Source organism: Anser brachyrhynchus, assembly GCF_964034855.1.
Source record: "Anser brachyrhynchus genome assembly, chromosome: 3".
NCBI classification, from domain to species: Eukaryota; Metazoa; Chordata; class Aves; order Anseriformes; family Anatidae; genus Anser; species Anser brachyrhynchus.
Window position 1 is genome coordinate 4,793,225 of NC_137696.1, and position 14,665 is coordinate 4,807,889.

Sequence of the window (14,665 nt, forward strand, 5' to 3'; positions counted from 1 at the left end):
GAAAACCCCCAACCTGTGTAACGTTTTTGAGGAGAAGGAGCTATTGTGACTGCAGCGGAAAATCAAAGCCTGACTGCCGGCCTCTGTGCTTACTGCGCTGCCATGACGGCCTCCAAAATCTCAAAGCTCCCCATTCCTCTAGCAGGTGAGCTGTGAAAGCACCGTCCGCATCCTGGCCTTCCAGCTCCGAGGGCAGCGGCCAGAAGGGTGAGATGTTGGCTGTTGCAAAGCCAACCAGAGTTTTGCCACTGCCTTCAACGGGGGCAGCATTTTATCTTTCTAGTACAAGCTGATGAAAAGCTCTGCCTCAATCGAATTCCTGTGGCTTAACATGTCAGCGCATGTTGGCTGCGCGGTGGTGACTGCTCGTGTGCATGTTCTCAGCCTGCAGGACATGCCAGGAGTGCCACTTGCCCTACCCCACAAGGAAAGAAATGTAGAGAGGTCATGATTTTGCATTTGCCATGCTCAGGGCTTATGGGAGCTGCTACTGACGCACAGTAGCTCGAGTGTGAGCCCTCCGTAACCTGTGTCTGACACTTGACAGTAACGAAGTGGCACACGTTTATGAGATGGGGAACTGATGGGCCTGGGCAAAAATGGGGTCATAGGCTGTGGGAAGCCCTGATACGGCCGAGCAGGAACATTACAGCCTGATACAGGGCCCTGACACAGGTACCCCAACCCTAGAGGAACAAGTGCTCCATTTTTTAATGTAAAGGCACTGCCAGTTTGTAGCATTTCAAGTGGAAGTTAGCCATGAGCTCCCTGTGTTTTGGTATCTTATGCTACAGGCCCAGCGTTTCACTGTCCATCTTCATGTTGAGTACAATAATTCGTCTAAGGAAAGTACACTGCCATGTAAGCCAAGCTTTTAAGAGTCTGATACTTAGAAAAACCTTTAAGTTCACAGGAATGAAAATCTTTTCTCACTTAGTAGTACTTTTTTTGTGGTACCACACACTGCTCCTCCCTTAGTTTCTTCGTGATGGCAGCACACGTATAACCTTCGTGTCCATGTTTCTTCACTTCATGTTTCTCTGTACCTCCTAAGCCTGTCTCAGTACTAGTGGAGTAATTAAGTTTTCCCAATAATGAACTACAAATCTGGGACACCAAAACCTCAAAATATCAGCAGGTGCTCAACATTAACTGCCTAAAACATTAAGTTGTTTTAGACAATCCATCGTGTAACCTTACCTCAACATAGTGTATTGAACTCTGCTTTGTGGTAAAGCTTACAATGCTACTTTTCCTCACCCCCTGATAATGCAAAGATCTTCTCTGAAAGAAGATTTTCTTCTCAAAGATCTCCTTGAAAGAAAAAACAGAAATATTTTGTAATAAGACATTTTTGAAGACTTGCAGGAAACAGCTGGTCTTCAGCAAGGACTCTACCAAGGTGATGAACTAGGAAGGAAAAGCTGAACTTCTAAAGCAGCAGAAAGGACGATCTCGAATGCACAGCACTGGGGCAGATCCATCTTCCACCCCTCTCTTCTGTAACAGGGATAATGGATTTTACCAAAACCCCAGATCTCAGCATCTCTATAGCAACACATCACTGCGAGGTCATTGCCTGAGCACTCAGCACCAAACCCACATGCCCTACCTCTGAGAAGTGACCTGAGATTGAGCGCAAGGACTGCTTGGCTGCACCCAGCCTCGGGTTTTGGTGCCTAGATTCAACACGAACAGCTGAATCCCATGGAGAAAATTCCTTTCCTGTCTGTAGTGTTTCAAGAAACCTTTGTAAGGAAGGACAACACAGAGGAGAAGAAAAAGGATAAACTGCTGTATACATCTAAAATGTTCAAAAATAAAAGTTTGTTGGTATCTGTAATAGCGATGTTCTGACAATATATTCACACATTCAAGCCTTCTTGACTTTTCAGATAGAAATTACTCCAAAAAAGCAAACATTTTGTTTCAGACTCATTTTTTAATGCCCATAAACATACCAGAGATGAAAGGTACCTGGCTGAATTTGGGTAAAAATAGATGGGATTTTGAAAAGCGGTAAGAAATGCCTGGGAAAAGTGACCTACATATGGTCTCAATCATGCCAATGGATAACCCCCACATTACCCTTTAAAAGGTCATCTGATAAACATCAACATTGGGCTTTTCTCACAAACCCAACACCTACAATTGCTTCAGGCTACTGTAATATGGCATGAGAAGTTAAATTAGAAGCATATATTTCGTAATAGCACCTCTGAGAGGGAGTCTTCAAAAGCCTGTGCCCCCATTAAAGGATTAGAAGACCAGCATACATATCAGCAACTATACTCCATCCAAAAAAGAAACAGAACAGGAGACAGAAATCAGCATTTTGTTCTGATTAGCTGCTTTGATTGATGTACATTTCTTTATTACTTTTATTTTTTTTTCCTTCTCCTAACTGCTGCAAACATACCATTGGGGAACACTATAAAAATACCACAGTGAAGTACCACTTTCAAACTTTCCCCTATCTCTCGTGGGTCCAGTGATGATCTTTCCAGAATACATGTTGGTAAGGCACAGCAAATAAAGAAATCTCCAAGGAGCTGATAGTCTGGGGTCCAATTGTTTTCAGGAGCGCCCAGAATACAAGATAGAGACTTAGAAATAAAACAATTCAAGAATAAGAATGGGGTCATTAAATATTTCTGGAAATATGATAATTCTGTATGAAACAATTGAAAAGATTAAAAAAGAAGCAAGGATAATTAGAGTCAGTACTTTACATAAGCACTACTATTTAATTTCAGTATCTTCCCTCCTGGAAGCAAATACATCCAGTTTTCCTGAGAGCTAATATTTTGAGGTTATCTGCCCCAAAGGCAGACAAGAAATAGGTTGGATTGTCCAATAAGGATAAAGGCAAAGGGCACATCCTAAGGATTAATGACTGGCTGAGAATTTGGAGGGCTTAAGGTGAAAGAAATTCTCTGTACCAGGGTCACTGATGAGGTTAGGATATTTTTAAACTGGGGAGGAAACCCCTAACAACTGTTTTTGTACTTGTTCTGTTCTTGTGCCTGATTATAGTGGGACAAATTCAGTGAGCCTCTCCTTTCATCTACATACAGGGCTAGCACTTGTAGGCTTTAAGAGTGGCTAGGTGGAAATGGGAATTTGCTGCCATTTTGATAGCCTCCTGTAACTAGTCAGAAAATTGTCTGCATGCTGTTTTTTTATGGATTGTCCTATTTATTTCATTCCCACCTCATCTTTTCAGCTCACACATCAGGAGACTTCATTTCCCCTGCAAAATGTCCTCTCTGACTCTTGCCCAAGAAGAGAGGCTCAGGCTGTGTCCCTTCTCTTTCAGATTTCACTTCCACCATGGAGGATCTGTTGTGAGGGGCACAGATTTAATTTCCAAGTCTGTTCAAGGCAAGCAGGGCATGAAGAAAGGGGTCTTGCTCTTCCACAGACACCGTAGCTCTGAACTCCTAAATTATCTGGCTCTAAAGTCCTAAGTAATCCCAATGGGTTTTCTTCCTATTGGCCTTAGAGGGGTAGAGTATTTCAATTAAATTTTCTTTCCCAGCTCCTACTGAAGAGGAAGTATTTCTGAACCCATTTCTCCCAGTGTCGGTGTATTTAGCAGGTCCTGCCCCCACTGACTCCTATCTCAAGAGTGTACAAGCAGGAGTGGGCTGCTGCAGCAGGAATCCAGAAGCTGAAGCTGTCAAACTGAGTCTTACTAGATACCAAAGGAGCTAAGAAAAGAATGGGTGTTTGTTGTATTTCTGGCAGGGATGATTGCTGAAAAGCCTAGGGAGAAGGATCCCGAGACACCTCAGCTCCCAAGTTCCGATGGATATATTTCTGGTTGATCAATCTCTATGTCTTTGCGGCCGAACTAACTTCCCACTTCAGGCTTTTGACAGCTGGACAAAGCAGGGTTTGAGCCGTGCGTTGCTCTAAGTAAGTGTGGAGAGATGTTTTCAGTCTGACCTTGCCAAGTCAGTCCCTGGCTTGGGGCGTTTGCTGAAATCCAGGAAAGATTTTCCCACTGAATTCCAAGTGGGAAAACCTAACTCTATCCACAGCGATTTGATGGAGTATTGAAGTGACAAGCGTTTCGGGAGATATCAATCTGCCTTATGATCTGCAGAGCCTCTAGCTTCGTAAAGCAGAATATACATACACATGTTGATTTGGTGGTGGTGGTGGAGCTAGTTAAAAGCCGATTACAAAGTATAATTTTTGCAGAGACAGAAGGATTATTTTTAACCACACTGTGGCTGTGTACATGATTAACCTTCTATCTTAAAGAGATAAGATTTGGCATGAGCAAATGTGGGCTTTGGCTTTTTGTTCTTAAGTTCACATATTTTGTTAAAGTACATCAGATAATGAGATGTAAAAGCATACATACGGATATAAGAGAACAGCAAAATAGCATAAAAGCAATGAACAGAATGTAAATGCATAATCGCTGATAAAAAAGCAAACCTTGCATTTTAATATCTTCATGCCTTCCTCTCCCACCCCATTCATTTACTCTTGCTCTTAAGATGATTTAAAAAATTCAAATCGATAGCAAAATTGACATTCAGGATATTACCCTGGATCCCCATGCTATGTTGCAGCGGTTCCCCTTCCTCCCTTGCTGCCCTGCTCTGTTTCTTCCCCTCTAGTCAGACTCGTCACTGGGCTTTACAAGATCGCTTTTGAGACATGGGGCTGTTTTATTTCATATACTGCTTTAGGCATTTTTACTATCATCAGTGTAGTCCTGAGAAAATACTTTGTATGAGTCGAGTATGTCACATGTTTATCTTAACTGCACTAGCTGATACTTCTTAGAGACAATACTGAGCTTTTTAACGTCCTGCAGAGTGTTTCTGCTCTGTTTTGAATTGTCAGCTCCTCCATGATGTCTCTCACTGACAGTGAGATGCTCAGGTCTCTACCAAGCGGACCAACTTCTGCCAGAGCTGGACAGGTGCAGCACGGAGAGCTTGGACAATGCACTTGCTTGCTCCTGAACCCTCTTTTCACCTGGCAATAGCTAACATTTGTGACTAGAGTGGGGCAGTGGGTGAGCAGCCACACACCTCCCTGTAACCCCGCACTGCTCCGTACCAGCCGGCCCCGCGCCTCTGCCTGCTGGTAGCCGCCAGGCAGGCACGACTGCAAAGGCAAGCCTGGAACAAGCAACAGAAAAACAAGGCGGCTAACATTGCATTTAGAGAACTTAAAATGTGTAAATAAGTTATGGTATTTACATACTGACAGACTGCTCAGCTGGAAATGGATAAAAACCCTATTAATTTTTAAACATAGAACTGATTTTATCAAATTAATGCCCCCCTTACACTGAATGCGAGTTTGGTCCCCTAGCTAAATCCTCAGCTTGTATGTTCTGAAATTTCTTCACCTAAGCCCATCAAGCCCTTCTGCTTTACACCCAGGGAAGCCGTGACCCCTGATTTCAACAGCTACACTGTGTGTCAAAGGCCGGGAATCCTGGATTATCCCACAGAAGTCAGTTCCCAAACTCCCTCATGGCATATTAAACAACAACATGTTCAAACAAAACAGTGCAAGAGAAAAGCAAAACTAACTCTCGCTGGTTGAGCACACCCTTAAAATCACTTCTACCAGTTTCTGTGAGCAGCCTTTTCCAACACAAGCCCTCTTCGGATAACTAAGAAGAATGTTTAAAAGCCAGAAATGTGGGCTCAGAAGATGCAGGTTCTGCACTGAGGGCTGCCATTGACCTCCTGCACAACGCTGGACAAGTCCCTTCATGTCTCCCTGCTAGCTTTTACAGCTTTAGAAAGGGAATAATGATACTGAGCTCCTTCGTGAGGTGCTTTGAGACCTACTGTAAGAAAAAGGCTGTAAAACCCCCAAATACTTTTTTCTTGGAAAAACAACTGCAATGATAGCACGTGAAATGTGTCACAAAACCATTTAAAAGCTCTCTGCATTTCAGGTTGTGAAACATCAGTGAATTGGTAGCTCAACTCTTCCCGTTACCCCTCTTTTGTAATGATATTTTTTTTTTAAGATTACTTTTTGAAGTCAGTACAACTGAAAATGGGATTGCTAATTGTATCTCACTCATTTCTAGCTAGAAAGATTAATCACAAGAACCAGATGCTTCTTTCCATCCCTTGACAGACTGATTTTCTCACTGTGGTCAGAAAGGTTAATAAGATATATTAGAGGGAATAACCCAGCAATATCAGTTCTGTCTGAATGAAACAAGAAAAATTATCCCTCTTTTCTTTCTGGGCTTGATTCTTTTGATTACTACTTTCAAATATTGAGCAGCTTGATCTCGAATCCACCAAACCACTACCTGGTGACTCCAGGCTTGGGAATGGGGCTGTTCAGAGCATCACTGGATGGCTTTGCTTGGACATTAGGTGGGGGACAAGGTGAATTTTATGAGGGATTCTCCACAGCCTTGAGTCGTTCCAATAAACATGCAGACCTTGACTGTTCATCACCAATTTATACATAATTTGGCTATGCGGAGGGTGGTTTTCAGCATGCTTTTACATGTGGTTTGGCAGTGTTGAGTCTGTTTCACAGCTTGCTTTTACATGTGGTTTGGCTGCAGCGAGGCTGTTTTACTGTGAGTTTTTTTATGTGGAGCTTGGCTATGCTAATACTGGGGTCTGCATGTTTGCGATTTCACTACCCCTGTAGAAAGACAATGCAGGTCATAAGGCTGAAGAACAACTTAGATCAAGCGAGAAGTAAAACATCTTGGCGCTGTTCCCTACAACACCACAAGAAGATACTCGAACACTGTTACACCCCAGCTTCCTCCATCGTGACCAGAAAACTGCTGCCCCACATCCTGATGTGAAGGCGTATGTTTTCTGTTTTGGACATGGGGGATTAGATATAAATCCTTACCTTAATTTCAGTGGTGGGATCCAAGCGGCTTCCAGCTATGTCAGCTCTTCTACCTTTGTGTGGGTTCAACGTACAGTAAATACTACAAACATATTACAAACAGAATGTGAACTATTAAGCCTTCTCTTCACCATCCCAAATCACCAAATATAGTTATCTACAGCCAATAATTTCTTTAGGCCTTTTCAGTTGCATAAATTTTAAAGTGACAAAACTCACATGAGAATTGCTGCTTTTCCCAGCTAGACTGTAACAGTCTTGAAGAAATCATTATCCCAACCCACGCAAAACATGCTGACAAACTGTAATGACTAACTCCGAAGCATAAACATGGAAGTATTATTTTGATGCAAAGATCTATGCATGTACTTTGTATAACATTAACTCATTTTGGTGCTTTTGTCTGTAGGTTGACCATGCTATAGCCTTTGTCTCTAGGACGTTAATGAAGTTAATGCCTTTCAAAGCAGCAAAAACATTCACTAACTTTTCTTTCTGGCTCTTCTCACCCCTAGAACAGAGCTGTACATCACTACTTTTCATTGCCTGTATCAAGATTCCCATCAACTGCAATTTTCTCGTGCTATGTACAAATGCAAGATGGAACAGAAACCTTCTCTATTTCCCATCACAGCTCCCAGTGCAGTTCTGATTTTGTTTTTCTTTCTTTTATATGCAGTAACTTAGATTTACATGTACACAGGTTTTATATCATTGTCTCATACCTTGTCTTTACTTTTCCCTGTCAGCTCTTGAAGGAAAGAAGATAAGAACGGAAAGGAAGGTAAAGGGGTAATTACAGTTAAATTCTCTTCCAAGAATTCACCTAAAGAGACAGATATCATTTCCAGATGCTATTGTAAGACTTAGCAACTTAACAGGGCACTAGGTGTCACTTAAAACTTTTAATCACTTGCCAGGGGCTGAGCTTGAAAAAAAAGACTAAGCAGAATATAGTAATAAAGTACAGTAAATGTTACTTGATGCACAAGTTTTATAGAAATAAACATGTTTAGCAGATGAATTAGAAAAAGCAGAACAAATTCTTTCACCTTGGCTCAGTTCTTGAAGTGCTAATCTGAGTGAGTCACTGTAAGAAACAAATACTTTATCTGTGAAAACGTAAAGGAAACACTCCACCCATTGATGCTTTGATACAAAGAGAACACTTCATATTAGCAGTTTTTAAAAGGCTCATCTGTAAAAGCTCTTAATAACTTCTGCTCTTTGGTAAAAGTGTTCTGTATCGCATTAAATTGCTGTGATCTGGACAAGAGCTGCATCTTTCAAAGAAGATGTGTGACTGAGGGGAGTCTTCTGGATGATGCTATATTTTACCTTTTGTGTTTTCTTTTGGCACAGCAAACTTGCTAGTACCTCCCTTTCCTGAGTTCAGATTTGGTTTGCAGAATTTCCTCTTCCAGAACTGGGGAAGAGATGCTAAAAAAAAATATTCAGAGAAGGGTTTTTTCCTTTGTTAAGTTTTTTTTTTTTTTTTTTAATGTACATTAATTCTGAATTCCATGAAATAATTTTTTGGTTGTCTGAAACTAAAAGAGACAAACCATAAATATTAAATAGGACCATTTTTTTTCCAGTTAGCATGTATAGAATGTTTTGCAATTTTGATTCAGTTTTCATGAACAGATACAGTTCCATAAAAATGGACAATATTTCTTGAAATTATCACATGCCCTTATTAGAAGGGCATTAGATGCACTTCAGATTACTTTTCTTTACAACTTATTTTGTTCACTTCAGAACTTACTGTGCAATGAGCGAACACTGGAATTTAACAGCTTTAACCATCTCCCATTTATCTTCGTGGTTGCGCTGTAAACAGCCCATATGAAGACACAGAGGTCATCACATGCACTCATAAAACAAAGCAAGTTATGCTGGCAAGGGAACCTGCACAGTCTTCTCTTAAACCAAATTCTTGGTTAAGCCTCTGAAGATAACAGCCAAATTTCCTATGTTAAGAAATGGCACATGGCACCACTGGAAATAGAAAGCCCAAATATTAGTTGGGGGCTCAGACGACAAACTAATGCTTTGCAAACCATCCCACATGTTGGCTGAAATGAACCTGGGGTTTCTTTACTGGCATTACTCTATCTGGTTCATAACAGAGTTCAACATCAGAAGCGCAAGGATTTGTTTTCAAGTTAAGCTTATTTTTGCATATATTTAACCTGAAGTTTTACTGCCTCTCACCACCCCATGGCATTGAAGCTCTCAAGCCAGATCTGGAAGCTAGGAAGTTATAAGGTTTCAAAATTACTTTTGAAATTCTCTCCCAAAACTTCAGAGCTTAAAGCTCCCATATTCATGTTCCTCCCCCAAAATAAGGAAATCCAGAAGCCTTTTTAGTTTGTGCATAGACAGAAGTTAAGATTTGCCCTTCACAAGCACAATTCCCATCTACACTTGCAGGAGAATGCTTGTTGTCACAAGTTTGTGACAGACTGAAGAGTTGCCAAAAAGAGAGGCAAAGTTTCTTCAGCTTTGCATGTTATGTGACTTATGGTGCATTCCCTGTGCACTTTCAGAGATAAAGAAAATTGTGGATCCTTGTCCTCAAAGGCAACACAAGTTCAGCTATACTTATCAAAACACCCTATTTGTAGGCTTGCATGGGGCAGAGGATGTTTTTACCTTCAAAGCCAGTAGGGTGTGATCTTACCCACAGCATGTCTAAGTCAATATTTCTCTGTTACTAGTAGCACCAGACAGCAGGAGGATGCACTATGCACCGAGTAATTCTATATAAATGCCTCGCAGGTACGCAGCATGAACAACTTTTCCCTGGGGAAGTTAGTGCTGAGCTTTGCTATTCCGAGGCTGGTTCCCATACATCCAGATGAGCTGTGCTGGAGTGGCAGACTTCATGACGCAGCCAGCTAGGGCTGCCTGAATTATTTCTTTAAATTATTCCTTCTGCCACCCCACCCTATGCATTGTAGTATCACCTGTATACTCACATTGGCAGCCCCAGGGAAAATGTTAGCACGCATTGGCCAGCAACATTTCTGCTGAGGACAGATATAGGCAGGTATATAAAAAAGGCTCTGGCAGGTTATGCCCTGTATCTTCAGTGAGCAGACACTTCTGCAGAACTGCTTGAGCAGTACTGAAACAGAGGGAAGTTTCCAGATATCTCAATGGAAGGTAAGACGGAAGAAAGTAGAAACTTCTGCAAATACTTTATGGAGAATAATGTTATTTTCCTTTTACTAGTAATTCTCATTTTCCTCTTTCCTTTTTTATTTAATTTTCCTGAAACCAGACAAAAAAGCAGCCACTGAGTGACTCCTGAAAAACAACCTCCCCATTTTGTGGCATCATGAAGGACCTTAGGCTGGTATCAGGGTTCTTCCATCCCCTGCCTTGACTAGCAAAGGAGGCAGGAAATGAGGGTACCACAAGCAACATCTCAAGAGAAAGAAAGGAAAAAGAAGAGGTTGAAGAGAATTCCATATAGGAACATGGAGCATATAGCAATCCTGTGAGAATGGATGCCGTCAACCCCTCAGCAGTAATATATGAAACTAATGCATTTTCCACCCACTGCTGCAATTAATAAAGGCTGCTGCTAGACACACAGGCTAAGCTCGCTGCTACAGCATTTCTCCAGGCAGCCACCACTCTACAAATAACAAATCTTATCCAGTCAGGGTGAGCCAGTTATGGAAGTTTGCCAGAGGCATAAAGAGTAGGCTTTCCTCTCCTTCTACCCAAACAGCCCTTCTGCTGAACACAATGTCTCTACACATTCACACACAAATATATATTACCGCTAACATAATACATCATTGAATTTCAGTAACTTAACATCCACAGCACCAGAAAAATAGCTTGGTTGAGCATTAACTAGTGTTTTCTATCTACCACCCAGAATGCTGTGAAGATACCAAGTTCTATGAGCTTGATACAGAAGAAAACCATATCAGTAGATAAACCCAAACCATGAAAGTTTTTCATATTGTTTTTCTGCTTGTAGATACCTTTGGACTCAGTCTACATGGAAATGACATCCTATGTGCTCAACTCTGGACTGTGCTGGTAGGTGACTGAAGAAATCTGCCAATTCAAAACTCTTGCCTTCCCTCACTGTTCCTTTGCCTACAGATCCTGAATTTAGCCTCAATACTATTTCACCTGTTGAAATGAAGCTCTTCATGAATCTCAGAATGAAGGCATTGGAAGGGGGGAACCTCCGGTCTAGAGATGAGATCAGTCTAGTGCAAGTTTGTAGATTACAACCAGGAGAAGAATGTTTGCCACCAAATAACGTAAAGTGCAGTTATTTGAATAGAGAAAGGAATTGAGGTAAGAGACCCAGTTTTTGGAGATTATAGAATAATAATTTGCTCATTGCTGAGGTAAGCTGCACTGAAGGTACTCACGCCTGTAAATTTTGACTGAAGCTTCTAAAGCTCTCCAGAAAGAATCTGGGCATCATATTCATATGTATTATGTATACTGAAGAAATAGCAAGCAAGAGATGCAGTGTTACAAGGTCTGAGCAGGACCCAAGCCATGACTGACCCATACATGCCAAAAAATGGTACTGAGCTACAGGGACAGTAACAGACTCTACCCTTTCCCCTGCTACCTCCCGGCTAATGAGCACTATAAATTAGCAGTTAATGGGATTGTTACTCAAGACTGCAACACCTGGAGAACATTCAGGGTGCCACTGGTCAGAATTTCCAAATGAAACAAAGCACCCTGGCTTTATAACCAAAGAAATTTCACAGGCTCTCTTGCAATGTACAAGAAAATCCCACTTAACATCAAATTTGCTTGCAAACTAACTTGCATTTTAAGTTGAAATATTTACCCGAAAAGCAAAATTACCAAGTGATTTCAGTGCTCCTGAAATATAAATCAACCAGGAAAAAAAATATTTCCTCTATTTTTCCTCTTTCCCTAGATTTTTTTTTCCCTTTGATACTCAACAGTAGACATTATTCTATCATAAAAATTTTACATTAGCACTGCAGCCTGAACAGGTAACAAGCTACAGAGAAAACCCATAAATGCAAAAATACTTGGTCCTGCCTAACACAACTGGAAAAATCCCGAGGCAAGGGAGAGAGGGAAAATAGATGAAAAGACTGTCTACAGCAGTACATCCCCTTGGAAAGTTCAGGTCTTGCATCTTGCCTTGGCTTCCCTCTCGGGAGGGCTTAAAATGACAACAGTTCAACAGTTTGCCATCTTCATGTCTCATCTGGTTTCTTATGTCAGAAATGTAGCAGCATGAACAAAAAGCCTATTTGACTGCTGAAGAAAACATCTTTCCCAGGACTTACGCTGGTGTACATTCAAATGAGAATGCTGAACACAGTCCATGTTTGAGGTGAAGAGAAAAATGTAAGTGCTTTAAATCAAAGCACAGAATGTTTGTGCTTTGATTTAAAATTCATATATAAATAGATTTTTAATTTGTGAAAACCCTAGACAAGACGCAACATGACCCACTGCAAAATTGTTCCTAGACTTCAGTGGCAAAGTCCTGACTGTGATGGTTCCCATGTTACATCCAATTTCAGTGCAATTTTGAGTGTGGTCTTCCAACAAAATCAGTATCTCAGCATGCTATCCTGGATAGCATAATAAATTGCAGTCAGGACTGAGATTGAGGAGGGGATAAAATGGAAAACTTCTCACCAAACTGTAATCAGTAGCCCTTGAAAACTACATACTCTTGCTAAAAATCCCACCATTTTTTCTCCTGTGAGCATAATACATTGAGTCTTGTACATAACTGAGTTACTGCTTCAAACAGCCCAAATAGTTTCATAAAATTTTATTGAAATTCTAGAGGGCCAAACTAAACAGCTGGATTTTTGTTTGCTTGTAGTTTTTTATTATTCTTATTAGCCATGCAATAAAAGAATACATTCCTCATTTGGATTATCTACCTTCCTCACTCCTCAAGAATATAGGCATAATGTATCATTCCACTCTTACTAAGTAAGCTAAAATTTTCAGTCATTAATCAATTTAATCACTTCTCAGTTGTTAATCATGCACATAATCTCTATTTGTGGAAAGAGAACCAACTTCTTAAAATGCTTAGGCTTTACCATAGCCCTGAACTTTCCTTTTTTCTTCACAAGAAGCAGGGTAGTATCTGTAAGTAATTTTTTCTGTCATTGCAGAGGGGAAGTTAAATAAATGTACAAAAGTTTTAGAATACAGTCTTTTGGCTATGTTTAAGACAAAGTGAGCGTGGAGCTCTCTGAACATAGCCACATGCTATTCTCCAACCATTCCTCATTCCTGACCCATAGGTGGCTACAAAAATCAAGGGTTGAGCAGGAAACATAACAATGTACAGTAGGAGTACATATACATTTTTAAACATTGCTAAGACCTGGTGCCAAATCCTCTTCAAAACCCAAAAGACTCTTTCCTTTAGTTATGCCATGCTGGAAAACAGTTTTCTGTGTAGCCTCGTTATGGAAGGCTTGGTATGTCTGACCAAAAACAGTGAAGTGTGGCAAATGGTCTGGATGAAAAACGGTCCAGATGAGGGAGAAGAGTGAAAATATCCAAACGCGTGTTGCTAGCTCTCACCACAGGAAAAAAAAAAAAAAATAATCACTTGAACATGGAGAGGAAGGGAGTGTAAACATAGAAAAAAGTCCTCACAATTAGCTGCTGAAGACAGAAGAATCCAAGCACTGCCAACTCACATATAGTCAGCCCAGATGAAGCTTATGATAATGACATTTGAAAACCTGAACATTTAACAACCAATAAGGCCTTTACTCTACAAGCTACTGAGATACCTCTGGTCTTGCTAACCCCCTGGAAGATGCTGAAAGCTCAGGTCTTTTCGGGACTTGACCTGAAGTGAGTGTTTCACATTGTCAAGAAGTGACCTAGATAGAAATAATTGCCTTAATACAGCAGGCACACATTTATATATATTCTCAGAATTCAAATATATTCCTTCCAGTGTCTTTTGACTTCAACTCTGGTGGAAGTCCCTAAATTTGGCTTCCAAATCTGGCCTTTTGATGAAGCAACTGCCCAGCCTCAGTGGATATTAGCTACCCCCGAGATGGCGTGTCCAATGTCAGAAAGGAAAAGAGAGTAAATATGTAAAGAAACCAAAAAGCCACAAAGTCTTAACTGAACTTTCCCAAGGTTTGCTTACATAGAGATTGTTTCAAGTGCAGTAGCACACAGAAGCCAATCAACCAGTTTGTTTTTTAAGAGCTATGACCACGTACCTCTGTAAGCATCCCCCAGACCTGCACGACAGCCTGCAGTTGGCACATCTTGCTCTCGTGTGCATGTCAACTGCACAATTGCACATGAAACCACTGCCAGCAACATTATTTACAGCTATGGACATGGTCATACAGCGCATGGCAGAGCTTACAAGTGTTCCTCATCCGAGCTACCTTCCTGACACCCTAGTGTTCATCACATCAAAGGAGGAAACAAACCTTTGGATATCTTAAACTCTTTTTTAGCTTAACTCTCCCCACCACAATCTTTCTGTCGCTCAACTAGGAGGTCAATAAGTACATTAGCATGTAGTAGATCCTCAGCACAACCCTCCTATTTGTCCCGAAGCTATTTTGTTCCACTTAACTAAGGATAAACAAATAAGTAGAGCAAAGACAGAACTTTGTGATAGTCTTCTTGGTGGTTGTAAGGTATCCCAGGGTGGCAGGCAAACAGAGCTTGCTTCACAAACCAGCCTCCTTATGTTATGTATGTCTTGAAATAATAGCTTGCAATTCTAGGGCTCCATCAGCTG

General features: G+C 41.0%; 1 protein-coding gene across 2 annotated transcripts in view; it reads right to left on the reverse strand.

Annotated features, from left to right (window-relative positions):
• LOC308192691 (uncharacterized protein) overlaps positions 1-14,451 on the reverse strand; it is a 60,064-nt gene extending 45,613 nt beyond the window's left edge. Inside the window, exons 1-2 of one of the 2 annotated variants that reach the window (XM_080586578.1) lie at positions 14,130-14,451; positions 6,877-6,958 (exon numbers count right to left, since the gene is read on the reverse strand). In XM_080586578.1, the coding sequence (XP_080442704.1) occupies positions 6,877-6,958; positions 14,130-14,269 (222 nt within the window). In that variant the 5' untranslated portion in view covers positions 14,270-14,451. Of the gene's footprint in view, positions 1-1,200; positions 1,401-6,876; positions 6,959-14,129 lie in introns of those variants that run through there. The other variant, XR_013949013.1, reaches the window with a different exon arrangement.
• Positions 14,452-14,665: the final 214 nt, after the last annotated feature.